Below are 14,400 nucleotides of genomic sequence, written 5' to 3' on the forward strand. Positions count from 1 at the left end.
TGAAGCAGTAAATAGGGCATTTTACACTCACTATATTCTATATTGCCTGTATTACCTTTATATCTGTTAAAATTATAGGAATTTATTTGCTTATAATGTGACACTAGTCTAGATTACGTAAAATAACAGTGAAGGATTATCGAGATATCACTATAAACCTCATTTATCTTGTAACAGAAGGACTAATACAAGTTGATTTTTTGACATTTTAATCAAACAGTACAATTTTAGTTCATACTCAGGCATTTTAAAGTTGTACTGTGTTAAGTTAAATGGTGACTCTATACGCGGTTGTGTCTTTGAACATGAGTTATGACGGCCTGCTCCACTATCAAGATGGGTTGTTGCCTCGCACCTAGAGCTGTTAGGAAAGACTCTGACAGCTTATCTCTCACCATGAATTGGATCAATTGGGCTTGTGTGTTTTATATATTTTAAATGTACAACTCATATATACTGAGAAATAAAAGCAGAAAACTCATTGGAAGACATATCAGGTTTTACTGAAGTTACCATATACTCCAATAAACTAAGGAGGAAATCTAGAACAGATTTTTTTTAACCAAACAATATAGAAAATAATCCATCCATTTCCAGGAAAAGATCTTACCATTTTCAGGGTTGTTGTAGCTTGAAATCTATCATAACAGTGTCAGAGGCAAGGCAGAAAACGATTAGAATATTAGAACATTAAATAAATTTAGACAAGAACAATCGCCAATCCTATCCAGTCCAATCCAATCCAATCCTATCCTTAATTCCTTCAAAATAACATCAAGTCTAGTTTTGAAGGTCCCTAAAATTCTACTGTCTAGCTAAATTACTTGGTAACTTACTCTATATGTCTATGGTTTTCTGTGTGAAGAGAAGCTTCCTAAGAGTTTTGCGAAATTTACCCTTAACAAACTTTCAACTGTGTTCTCGTGTTGATCTAATGGCCTGGATCCACTGTAATGATTTATTTCATAATTTGAAATATATCAATCATGCCACCTTTTAATTTCATTTTGCTTAAGATGACAAGGTTGAACTTCTCTAATTTGTGAATTTCCCCTTGGGATTAATAAAGTATCTATCTATCTATCTATCTATCTATCTATCTATCTATCTATCTATCTATCTATCTATCTATCTATCTATCTATCTATCTATCTATCTATCTATCTATCTTTGCTCATAACTCATCCCTTGTAGTCCTGGAATCAGCTTTATTGCTCTTCCCTGGAATTTGTCTGTTGCTGCTATGCTCTTTTGTAGATAGGAGACCAAATTCTCAGAAAGCCACTCTGTCTAGGATTATTCTCACTCACAGCTGATAGTTACTTAGCAGGTAGATTTTTTGGTAAAGGAGAAAGAGAGAGAAAAATGAGGATTAAATAAAACATTGAAAATGTGCAAACCATGAACAGATCATGACCAAGCTGGTAATTGAACCTAGGACCATTGTTTCACTCCAGAAAAGTTATTAGCAATGTTAAAATGCAGATATATTTTTTTATAACCAGAATTACTTATTGTGTTTTAACAGTGCAAGATATAATTAGTGGCAGCATGGAGACAAAGTGTTTGAGATGACTGCCTCACAACTGCAGGAGACTGGTAATCAATCAAGATCCAATCGCCAATGTGTTGATTGTGCAGGTTCTCCAGATCCCTTAATTCCTCCCACATCCCAAAAACATGCAGGGTTTGGTTGATTGGCAACTGTATAAATATGTTTGAGACCACTAGACAAAGTATGGCAGACCTCTTGGACCCCAGTGCTTGTCATTGTTTGCATGCTGAGCACAGCCGGTGTCTGAGAAAAAAAAAGCAAAAAAAAAAAACAAGAAAATAAAACCAACATCTAAAACCTAACAGAAGACAAATAAGCGAGCGCCCTCATCTACCAGCAAGTAGATTGGAATTTACCTTCCCTGAATGCAGTTTTCTTGAAACTGGTCAAAGCTTTAGGCATGGGTGACATGTTTAGAAACATTCCAAATCTTTATGATGAATTCCTCACAGACGGTCAGAAGAACAGATTTTGTTAGGAGTAAAAGATAAAGATTGGTCTTTTCCTGTCAATAAATTGAAAAACACAAACAGTGCAAGCATTCCACTCTCATGGACTGTTTTAAGGCATTAAACCTGCAATAGCTGAACATGAACCATTAGTGTAATTATGTACTTTCATAAATGTTAACTGTTAAAAAGATCACCAAATAATTTGGACAGTAACATACAACATGAACAGCAGCACACCTCTTAATTTCTTTTATGAAAGGCTCATCTTGGAAAGGCTATTGCACTTTTTACAAGGTATATCATGTCAAAAACTTAGCTATCAAAGGTGCTTTTCAGAAATGATGTCCGAGAGGAATTCTTTATATAATCTGCTTGTGTGATTATGCTTATTGTGTAATTAATACTCAACACAGTATCCACATGGTAAATGCATTCACTTCTGTGACTGTTGTGAACTGGCTAAAATCACCAATCATGTATTGTATACTAATTGCGTTTACAAAGGCCTATTTGGCTATTTTTTACTTTCCATGGAAAGAAAACAACTTGCTAATGTAAAGCAAAGAGAAACTTTATCACAACTTCCAAGCAGGATGCACTACAGCTGTTGAAGGTCACAAAGTCAACATTAAGACCCAGATGGCAGGTAAAGATAACAGCTTGAACAGTTTGAAACTATACTCAAGGGTGGGGTGGGTGAGCCACTCGGGGCCTAAAGAGTCTATTTAGGAGGGATACCCAGTCCTGGCCTCCATGAAATTTCAGGCTATTGAAGGCAGCAGACTAACACTGGAGTGTTTTGGAGTGACAGTCTTACCTCACTCAAGGATACCACAGTTGGTAACATGTTCTTCAGGGAACTTTTTCAGAGAGGTTTTAGTTTAAAGAAGTTTTCAGAGAACTTTTACCAAGTAGGATAATTTTACAAGACTCTTTTGATTCAGTCAATATTGTGAGGGTTTACTTGCACCCTATCTGTATCCAGCAGGGGGTGCTGATCTCAGGGATGTATCCTCTCTTGATGCAGAACAGACTAGAACCAATACCCATCCTTTTTGTAACCATGGCAGAAATAATCAGACAAGAGAAATATGGTACAAAATGAGATATATGTATTTAACTTGCTTTATACAAATCGGTCCAGCAAGGTGGGGAGCAGCATCGATCGGCTTTGTATAGCTGTTATAATCCCCCACTGAAGACTGCTTGTATGTTTCATTGGCTTCTCTCCGGCCTGGATATGTGTGTATTAATTAATTACATTTTTAAACAAGTTAAATACAAATATCTCTTTATGTACCATATTTCTCTTGTCTGATTATTTCCACCATGGTTACAAAAGGGATGGGTTTTGGCTCTAGTCTATTCTGCATCAAGAAGGGACACATCCTAGAGGGAACCAGCACTCCCTGCTGGATACAATTGGCCTACTCGGCAGGGTTGTCTTTCATATGTTTGTGTCTATCTTCCAAGCCAGTTTCACCCTGTCAGTTGGTTGGTGTGGCTTCATTTTGGAATAAAAGAACAATCTTTTATAAAGTAATGTGTTTGTAATAAACCTCACATATTATTGGGCACACTTAAAACCTTTGTATACACCATCTGAGCTTTGTTTCCTGCACAATACTACACATACTGGTGAAAGTGGGTCATTGTTCCTTTCAAAGTCACATGGTTGAAGTCACCTCATCATATACCTGTAGGGTCATTAGAGTGTTGGACCATCCAGCCACCCATTTTCAAACCCTCCTGTCCTGAGCAGGGCCAAGGTGAAGCTGGGCCCTTTCCCAGCAAACATCAGATGCAAGGCAGGAACAATCTGGAAGTGCTGGAATCTCTCCTGCACTGTTCTTTACTAGTTCACATGTCTCTTTTGCCACTGCACAGTTATGTAGCTGGAATTTAAAGTTATCACTTCAGTTCCCTTGGACAATATATTCATATAAGAATATGAGAAATCTGACAAATGAAAAAACAATAGCAACAACAACATTTATTTATATAGCACATTTTCATGCAAATTGTGTAGCTCAAAGTGCTTTACAAGATGAAGAAAGAAAAGTTTATAAAAATAAGATTAGGCAATACTAAGTAATAAAGAATAAAGTAAGGTCTGATGGCCGGGAGGACAGAAAAAAACAAAAACAAAAAAAACACCAGATGGACAGGAGAAAAAAAAAAAACAAAATCTGCAGGGGTTCCAAGGCCACAAGACTGCCCAGTCCCCACTGGGCATTCTACCTAACATAAATGACCTAAATCAGTCCTCACGGTTTTCAGGCTGATGATGATGGTCATGAGGACATCTGGGGCACTGCCTTCAATCCTTCAACACAGGGACTGCAAGGTGCCTTGATCAGGTGGTTGTGGTACAGATTGCCACCACAGAAAAAAACGAAAAAAGAACAGCAGAGAAAAGTAGGGATTAGTATGGATTGCGGGGTCATGACAAAAATGAAAATTCAATGCATATATAGTTTGTCTTGGTACACTAAAATATTGCTATGAGAGAGCCATGTTAAAATAATAGGTTTTTTAGCAGTTTTTTAAAGTGTTCCATCGTATTAGCCTGGCGAATTTCTATCGGTAAGATATTCCAGATTTTCGGTGCATAACAGCAGAAGGCTGCCTTACCACTTCTGTTAAGTTTAGCTCTTAGAATTATAAGCGGACGCTTATTCAGAGATCTAAGGTTATGACTTGGAATGTAAGGTGACAGGCATTCCAAAATATAGGATGGAGTGAGATTATTTAAGGTTTTGTAAACCATAAGCAGTATTTTAAAATCAATTCTGAATGACACAGGTAATCATAAGTTCATCATGCTTAGGTAACACCTATGTTATCCTAATATCTTATCCAGATACTTTTTTAAGTTTAATAATAATAATAAAATAATACATAACACATTTCCTGTGTTTGTCTATTTGTCTGCTTCAACTACCTGTCTCAGTATTTTGTTCCAGATTCTCACAACTTTTTGTAAAGAAGTGTTTCATGGCTTCAGTCTTTAATGCACTTCCCCTTAATTTCCACTGGCACCCCGGAATTTGTGAATCACTCTTAAGCTGAAAGAGTTCTGCTTGATCTGCTTTATGAATGTCTTTGAGGATTTTGAAGATCTGAATTAGTTCCCCTTGCAAACTCCTATACACAAGACTAAACAGGTTTATTTCTCTTAAGTCTGTCTGAGATGAGTTCTTAAGTCCTAGGATGTTCCTGGTTGCCCTCCCAGCTCAACTTCATGTACTGCTATGTCTTTTTTATAGCATGGTGACCAGAACTGCACACAATAATCCAAATGTGGTCCCAGTAGCTCATTATAGACTAAGCATAACATTCCTTGGTTTATATACAACATTTTGTATGACATAACTTAACATTTTATTTGCCTTTTTAATTGCTTCTGCACATTGTTTAGCTGATGAAAATGTGTCAACATCAACCTCTAAATCCTTCTTTGAAGTTGCTTCCTGTAAGACAGTGTCTTCCATCTTGTATTTCTAATTAATGTTTATTTTGCCAAATAGCCCACATGTACACAGGTACATAAACATGTGTATAGTTCTAAACATAAATAAATAAATCATGGATTGGTGCTCACAGTAGAACATTCAGCTCATTTGAGTTCTATATACATATTGAACATATCCCGATGTTTGTGGGTTGCCTTGGGTGGGTAACGTTTTGTGCTAAATAATAATAAGAAGCAGGTGACAGACCTTGTTTGAACTTTCTTTGAGAAAGTTATTTTATAATATTAATAATAAAGACAGAACTCGCCATTATTAGTAGTATTAGTATTATCATTACTTAAATTCTCTAAACCCACATGCCTCATATAAAGCTTTGGGTAAGTAGAGGATTACAGTAGGTAGAGCGCATTCCGTTGCGAGAATTGTTCATTGAGGGCAACTCACTCATTCGATCCTTGTTTTATTTTTAACCTTTCATAGCAGGCAATATACAGTACACAACCCACTCGAATTTACGGGATGAGTCTTTAGTACAGCGTAAAATTAAGTGTCACTGATCGCTGTGTAGTGTATGTGCACGAGTTATTTTTAGAGGACAGTATACTCCTCATAAGTTTACAAGAGTTTAAACGGGCTGCACCATTGACTTCGTGCCTACTGCTCACGTTTCTCTCTAGTGCTACCCAGCATCTTCAAATGCAGGCTTCCGACCTCTACGCAATCCTTTGAAGTGTTAAGTTTCACAGCCTCCGGATGCGTTTCAGTCTTCAGGGCCGGACGAGCCGCTGCCCCCAAGGCTTGCGGGACAGATTGGAGTGCTGTCTGGCTCTCGACTGGCGCTCAGTCCCAGTTGATTCGCTTGCAGCATACATCTCGGCGTCCCTCTTCTGCTATCCCGAAATCGCCACTTGGAAGAAGTCTCCCTTTGCGCTGTCACCGGTGTATCATGTGAAGAGAGATTAAGAAGAGTTTTCTGGAAAGTTTCCAAGTCTGCAGCGGCTCACTTTGCCCGGCTGGCGGTGCGTAGAAGCTGCTGCGTTCGCTGCACTAGAAACCTCAAAGCTGCGCATTAAAAACAAGAAGCGAAACATAACGTCTGGTGGAGGGAACGCCACCTGAGGATCTACGGTCCAAAGAAAGGAAGAATGTGGAAAAGTAACAGAAACAGGGCGCTCATAGAAGATACTTCGGAAGAGGAGAACAATGCACAGCAGCAGCAACAGGCGTGCAAGGTGAGCACCGGCAGGAAGGGAGCGCTGAGCTGCGCTTCTCAGCTGAGTCTCGGCACGGCGCTTCCCTGCCTCGACAATCAGCACACCTAACCTTTACCTTGTTATTCGTAATTATATTTACTACACTAACCTTCGGAAAGTTTCGATTTAACATAGGTGTACAGTAAAAACTTTTTAAATATTACACTACTTCTCGTAGCAGAATTGTACAGCGGATTCGAAGGATGCAGATAGGAATGACTGTGCAAAAGTTTTATTTCTTCAACTTGTTACGATTATTAAGCCTTATCGTGACGAAAGGTTAAAGCCTGCTCCACTTTTTTTTAACAATCTAATAAGATGTCGGGTTACAGTAAACAGTGTAGATGCGTATATTTACCTGGTTAGAATGATCAAGGCTTGGTAGCGATCAGGAGTCAAATCGGTGTCGGTTAAATAGAAACATTTAACCGTGAATTAGACTAAAAAAGCTGTATTGACAAGTTGAAAACAGTTGAAAGCAGTGTTGACAAAATAAAACTAGAAAGAACTCATAAATGAAAGATACAGGTAGTGGCTGGTAGTCTGGAGTCGTGACTTTGTTAGGCAAGTATCATTTACCAGCACGATACAGCCTTTTTTCACCGAGTGCAAATCTGAATCTCACAGCAGGAATGAGTTTTTAGTTTTTTTGTCCGATGAGTCCTGGGTCGAGTTGGATAGGACAAGACAAAGTGTCTTGTGGTCCCCGTCCGTCTTAACCACTCAGGCTCAGTTACCTAAATCTGCATTTGGTCATTACTTATGTAAGTCACGTTTCTAAAGCGGGGGTTTGGGGGTGAGTACAGTAGTTATCTTAAGTACCCACAGGGATGGTTTTGTTTCAATTCTTTTGCAAATCAAAGGTAAATACTTCCTTTAAACGAACTCAGTGTTGAATTCGACAGATCGCTTTTACTTGAAGAATGTAATTAGAAACACTAGCAAGTGGTGGCGTTATTTTTTTTTTAAGACTTATGATGTAAATATGAGTATCTATGAGAAATCATGACAAATATTTTTCTACTAATTGCTTATTAATGTGTATTCCTCAAATGAGGGACAACTCCAAATCAGCCTGGTATGAAGAATTGTTTCCATGATTATACATTAGAGTAAAAATCTATCCATTTCATTCAAATTCCTTTTTGTTAATTTTTAAAGGACTCACCTGTAAGACACATGCAGGTGCAGAGGACACGGAATCAGTCTCTTATGTGTGATGTATTTTTGTTGTTTGTCTGAGCTTCTATACTTTGCACCTTCCCTCCTATTAAAAAAAAAATAATACAAATAAAAAAGTGATGTGGGCAGCACATACCTTTCCTGGCCTAAACATGTGATTTTGAAATGTCTGTTATCTGTTTCTGTGATATGTGTATTTAGAGCAGCAACTTCTTCAAATGAATAGGCTTCTGGCATTTCACAATGCCACATTTCATTCAAATTAAGCAATTCATTTTCAAGTTATCATGTCCATTGACATGCATTCTGACACCCACATTGACATTGGTCAGAATGTTCAAGGATGCCTTAATACTTAAGTAAAGTAAAAACATTTGGCACCAGTGCAACAATTTCTTACTATATGTATATCTGTTTAGGGAAAGTTAAAAAACTGTGTTGGCAAAACTGAAAAAAGTTGAAATAAACAAGAGAATGTTTTGACTCAAGTGCTTGTTCTACCCAATCTGTGCTCTGTTATTAGGATAATGAACTGTATAGTGCTGTGCACTCGTCTTCACAAAGTGAGCATCATACTCAGCTATCTGAAGTAGCTAAACAAAAAGTTCAATTAACAGTTGGATTTGAACTTGGTTTACTAAATTGATGGGTTTTAGAGCAATCAACCACAGGGATACCAGAGGACTAATGAGCTAAGCCATTGTCCTCTCTTGAGGTCTGTAGGCTCCAACTGGCTCTGATCATCGATCTGTTTATGTACAATGCTGCTAGAGTGCAGGGCCTCAGTGAGAACTCTTTTTAATGTCACACATAGCACAACTACATGGATTATAGTGTTGAACAGAAGGTACATTCACGTTTGGTTATTACTAACTAGACATTTTCCAGAATTACATTTTTTAATTTTTTTTAAGCAATAAATTCTAATACAAGGTAAGCACTGCACTTTTTTCTAACTGCTATTCAGCTAACTCATTTTATCCACTCCTAATACAGTTTTTGCAATCTTTTTACAACAGAAGAACTGGTAATTTACATGGCTGTCTCAGTGTATTTCTAAGAAATATGGGGTACTGCACCCCCTCATTTACCTCTGCTGTGATACTGAGTTTGATGTCCATGTTATTACATGTTCAGGTCACATTTATTGGAGGTGAATATGTAAAGAAATTACAGTCATGTGTTCTAACCCCCACCATTTTTGAAAGAGTAATTTGTGTCCCCCTCCTTTTAAATATAAATTAAATAGTTACTCGAATGTCGGTGATTTATTTTTATATTTAACCAACATATATAACTGAAGTTTAATTTAATATTGTAAAGCACACCTAACCACATGAACAGCTCATTGCCTCACTTGTCTTTAATCAGAAAATTATTCCTCTTTAATTTTTGAACAATGTAGAACATAGCAAACTGTGGTAATTTAAATAAGCAAAGGTCATAGCCACCTTTGTGACCCTCTGTTTAATTTGTGATAGTGCCAAGTTTGGCATCCCTTTCCCTTATTGGTTTTAATGGCTGCACATTAAACACTGTGTACAGCTGGTTCTTGCCCTGCACCTGATTCTGCTTTTATATGCTTTTGTCTCAGCAAACATTTAAGTGGATAAAGGGGTAGGATAATAAATGGGTAGATGAGTTTCATGTAAATGAAAGTGCTATTTACCTTAATAAATGTGAGAAAGTATATCTACCGTTGCTATTAACTCATTAATAGTAACAGTAGAAGTAACAGAAGTTTTGTCACATGTACAGAGTGAAGTAAAATTCTTACTTGCATGTTCCACCAACATGCCACATGACTCCACTCTCTGGCTCCTTGATAACAGCAAAATAACCTAGATGCACTATAAATGGAGTTTTATCATTACACAGTGACAGTCAGTTAAATAGACTTATAATATTTCATATAATACAGTATTCAGATGCCTGAGATTATTATTGTTTTGGTCATTTCATTAGCATGAAAGACATGTCTCTAAAAATAGAAATAATATTCATAAAGATATGGCAATTACCTTTGTTCTTGAAGTTTCACTTTTACAAGCAAGTAATCCACAGGCACAGAGATAAAGCCATTATATTTTTTCAGTAATGTGGTAAATGAAAAAGCAGCAGAAAAGATTAGTTGAAGTAAGAAGATTATGTGTTGGAAGTGAGATTTTAGCTGCATAACATACTAGCTGGAGGAAAGGTTGGCACACTCTTGGTGGACTTGGCGCCGTGTGGTTTTGTATATCATATAACATACCATAACACTCTCATACCAGCTCAGCTCAATTCTGGTTGGCATAAGGCTGGGACCTACCCTGGGAGCATTGGGAATCAACTGTGGACAGGGTGTCAGAAAACTGCTGGGCTTACTTACACATATACTTGAATGAGGCCAAATAAAGTTACCAGTTATCCTGACATGTGTGTCTTTGATATGTGAATGGAAAATTAGACTGAAGATCCCTTGCAGATTGAGGGAGGACACCCAAACAGCAACCAAACGCAGAATTTAATTCCAGGGTGCTTGATCTACGAGGCAAGAATGCTTACCACAGTTACCACAGTCGCCCGACCTCTTGCTGCATCCAAATGGTGCCATCTTTCGCTTTTAGCCGCGGGGTGCAGCTGTGTTGTTCTTATATGTGAGTGGATGTTTCTTGCAGGGAGTGCTTCTGTTCTCTTTCTCTGATGTAGAACTCTCATCCTCATTTGAGTTCACCTCTGTTATAGCACATCTTTATATGAAAACAGCAGTTTCAGATTGTGGGGAACTGAGAGAGTAAACCTGAAAAAAGCGCTAACCTTTACAAGTACCATATATTTACACCTGCTGTTACAGACTCAAGTTAAATGTATGTTTTTATTATATAGTAGTAACAATAAGAGCAGCTCACTACTCTACTCAAAACATTCATTGTGGGAAGTGGCCAGACAGGAACCCGCAACCTGATTAGGAGTCAACAGTTCTTACCGCTGTACCACCCAAGCAGCCATGTCAGCATCGTACCTAACCCAATTTCTTTTTCTTCGGTTATGTTTTTTAATAAAATAGCACTTGTTTTGTTATACGTGTACCTTTTGTGAAAGTGTTTCTTTGATACTTGGACTTCAGTCTTCACACATTATACACTTCATGTCAAAAAATTGTCATTAGTACTATAACCTGAAAAAATTTTATTTTAGGTATACATTCAACAATTCTTGCATTTCTTGCATTTGCTATCATCCTACATTTACACAGATCGTTGTAGACACAGAACACACATGAAATGCATGTGTTCCAAATAATAATATATTATTTACCCTATACAACTCCAGGCACCTCACTCCCAGATAAATAAGACTTGAGCTGGGAGAACTTTTTGCCCTTTCTGCGGCTGTAGGGGAGAAGAAATAGCAGGCTGCTTGCGCTGATGGACACGTTTACAAAACAAAAGATGCTCATGGAGAAGTGCAAAGGAATTTAAGGTGGCCAAAGTTTTTTTGTAGGCTTCAGGGATTCTAGTGTTAAAGGTTGATATAATTCAAACAATAATAATCTTCGAATTGGGCTTACATTTAAACTTGTGTTAAAACTTAGGAAAACTTGGAAAAACTCAGTGGTTGTATATTGATTGACTAGTTATATTTTATTGTTTGCTTACACGAAGATGCAGTAAATAGGACTCGTGCGTCAAGATTTCTATTTTAAGATAATCATTATACTTTAGTTTCACTGAATTTTATGAGTGTATTATGTTAATGTGTTTTATTAATTTAAATGACATGTATATGTTACAGAACTGTTTTGGTAAGATAATTAGACTGTCACCATCTGTAACTAGACTGTAAAGTATGTACTTGGCTGGAGGTTTAAAGAGAGACCTATAGGATTAATAATTGTAGTTTGTCTGATATTATGATTATGTGAAAACATTTTTTATGAAAATGTTAAATTCAACAAACCCTGATAATACATCACAATTCCTACTTGTTTTCTGAAATGGCTCAAGAACATTTTTTTCTGAGGGGGCTTGTAAACAAATGTTGCTATAAGTAATCAACTGCTTCCTCGACATTCTCAAACTATAAATTCACTGTTTTGTATCCAAACCTTATATTCTTTACTGTCCCCAGTCCTGTCTCCAGGTGTCAATCTACAGGTCTGGTAGTGATGATTCAAAGCAAAGAAGGTGGCATTGCACTGTTTACAACTTCATCTAGGGCAGCAATATTGTTAAAACCAGCTCAGAGCTCACTAGTTACTTAACTTTTAATAAGCCGATGTAAGCCTTTTAATCTGGTTTTACAATACTACGCAGCTGTGAAACTACTCTGCTTTGAGTAACTAATGATTTTCTTATGGCAGCAGACCCTGGACAAACCAGTATTTTAATTTTGTGAAATATTATTGCAACATTTGAGACAGTCATGCAAGATAGTCTGCTCTCCATATTGGAGAACATTCTGGGTGTTTCTGACATTGATCTCTAGTGGCAGAGATCTATATAACTGATAGGCAAGTGTTTGTTAATATGGCAGCAGCAGGTCCAGCTCAATGACAGTTACACAAGGAGTTCCTCACGGCTCTGCCCTCTGCTGTTCTGTATCTATGTGCTTCCCATTGGCTATATTATTTGTAGCTTTGAACTGGATTATCATTTTTATGCAGAAGATACTTTGATATGTTTTAATGTGCAAATTGAAAGTTTATCAGATAAATAATTTGCCTCAGTGAAATTAAAGCCTGGATGAAAAATAACTCTTTAAAACTAAACTGCAACAATACTGAAGTCATGGTAATTGGCACTAAAACTAAGCTTAAGAAAGTGTGCTGCTTTCCAATTAGTCTTGGTGATAATATCATCAGACCTTCTTCTTCTGCTAGGAACCTTGATGTCATTTTTAATTCTACCCTTTGTTATTCTACAAACATAAATCACATTTAGAAACTTTCTTACTTCCAGCTCCATAAAATATCCCATGTTTGCTCATTCCCCTCTTTCTTTAATGCTGAGAAATGTGTCCATGCTTTTTTAACATCCTGCATCAAATTACACCTCACTGGCAGGTGTCTCTACTAATCTTTTGCCAGAGCTCCAATTGGTTCAAACCTCAGCTGCAAGAGTCCTTACACAGACCTGCAACAGTGAGCACATGACACCCATTGACTCACTGTGTCTTATAGGATAGAATATAAAATTATATTAATAACCTATACAGATTTAAATGGCCTTGCACTGGACTACATCAGTACCCTCCTTTGTCATTGTGCTCCTGTTGCTCACTAACATCCACCAATTCTGTCAATCTCATTTTTGTGTCAAAACTAACCTGATCTCTATTCATTCTTTCCAAAAACAACTAATAACTTTTGTTCACAAAGGCGTTTAACTTACCCCAACATTCTGACCCTACCCACTTTGTTCAGATGCTGAGGATGATTTGTGTCCGTTTCACATATTATGTTATTTTTCATGATTTTCTCATAGTGTTTGTATTTTTGTATTATTTCTGGTTTATTGTCTATTATTGTACTTCAAAGCTTTGTATACAGTATCCTGCATTCATTTTTAGTTTGTGTTTTATGCAGATATTATTTGTATTTGATGTTGTATATGCCCTATTGCTGTGAATTACTTTTAGCATGGGTATTATTATAATTATTATTATTATTATACTAATAATGATAAGCTGAATAAACATACTGCTAGATAATTAGGCAGTCAGGAATAATTTATACATGATGATTGGTCTCGTCTGATGCGAGAGATGGACGTCTGAAGTGGAGCTCCGCTAGCAGTGGTGCTATTTTTCATATTATTTGCTTATTATTCTGAGATATCCTGTATTTATTCAACCCGAGAGGGACCGCTACAGTATATGTAAACACATATAAACATGGCCAACAAGAAGGGGGTCCGAAGGAATCGAAGACTAAAGCTACATCCAAGCTGCGATCAGCAAGCCCTAGTTCGAGATACGGCCTCTCAGAGACAGACCTGGATCAGATGGGCGAAAGTACAGACTCCTCGGGACCACGGTCCGCTACATCGTCGCCTGCTGAGAGCGAAAAGGGGAGCGAAGGTGCGATCGTGAGTGCAGATGTGGATAGCTCGCCGATTGGAGAGGATTACCTGAAATTGGAAAAGGCCGGGTGGTCCGCGGCTTCAGTTACGCAATCACGCTGGACTGGAGCAGCGGGACACCGGCTTCAGCAGAGTCTGCTGCTTCATCTACGGTACAAGAAGGTACATTTGAGCTATCTGAACTGAAAGTGTTGCTCGCTGAGCTCAGGCAAGATATAAAGAAAAGCGAGAAGGCTAATGAGAAAGCAACGGCAAAGGCACATGAGAGACTGAAACAGGAATGGAAACAGGAGATGAAACAGGCCAATGAATGTCTGCGACAGGAAATCCAACAGGCAAATGAAAGGCTGCGTCAAGAGGTACAGCTTGAACTTCGACAGGTGCTGGGTAAAATTGAAGAGCGCATTGAGAAAAACT

General features: G+C 37.7%; 1 protein-coding gene and 1 long non-coding RNA gene across 3 annotated transcripts in view; one reads left to right on the forward strand and one right to left on the reverse strand.

Annotated features, from left to right (window-relative positions):
• The window catches only part of LOC120525433, a 72,543-nt gene extending 64,578 nt beyond the window's left edge, over positions 1–7,965 (reverse strand). The window contains exon 1 of the long non-coding RNA XR_005632953.1: positions 7,905–7,965. This is a non-coding gene — a long non-coding RNA (uncharacterized LOC120525433). The remainder of the gene's footprint in view (positions 1–7,904) is intronic.
• Positions 6,205–14,400, forward strand: part of si:ch211-225h24.2 — a 186,658-nt gene continuing 178,462 nt past the window's right edge. The window contains exon 1 of one of the 2 annotated variants that reach the window (XM_039747704.1): positions 6,205–6,715. In XM_039747704.1, coding sequence (XP_039603638.1) covers positions 6,629–6,715 — 87 coding nt within the window. In that variant the 5' untranslated portion in view covers positions 6,205–6,628. The remainder of the gene's footprint in view (positions 6,716–14,400) is intronic. The other variant, XM_039747705.1, reaches the window with a different exon arrangement.

Source organism: Polypterus senegalus, chromosome 3 (genome assembly GCF_016835505.1).
Source record: "Polypterus senegalus isolate Bchr_013 chromosome 3, ASM1683550v1, whole genome shotgun sequence".
In the NCBI taxonomy this organism is placed as follows: domain Eukaryota; kingdom Metazoa; phylum Chordata; class Cladistia; order Polypteriformes; family Polypteridae; genus Polypterus; species Polypterus senegalus.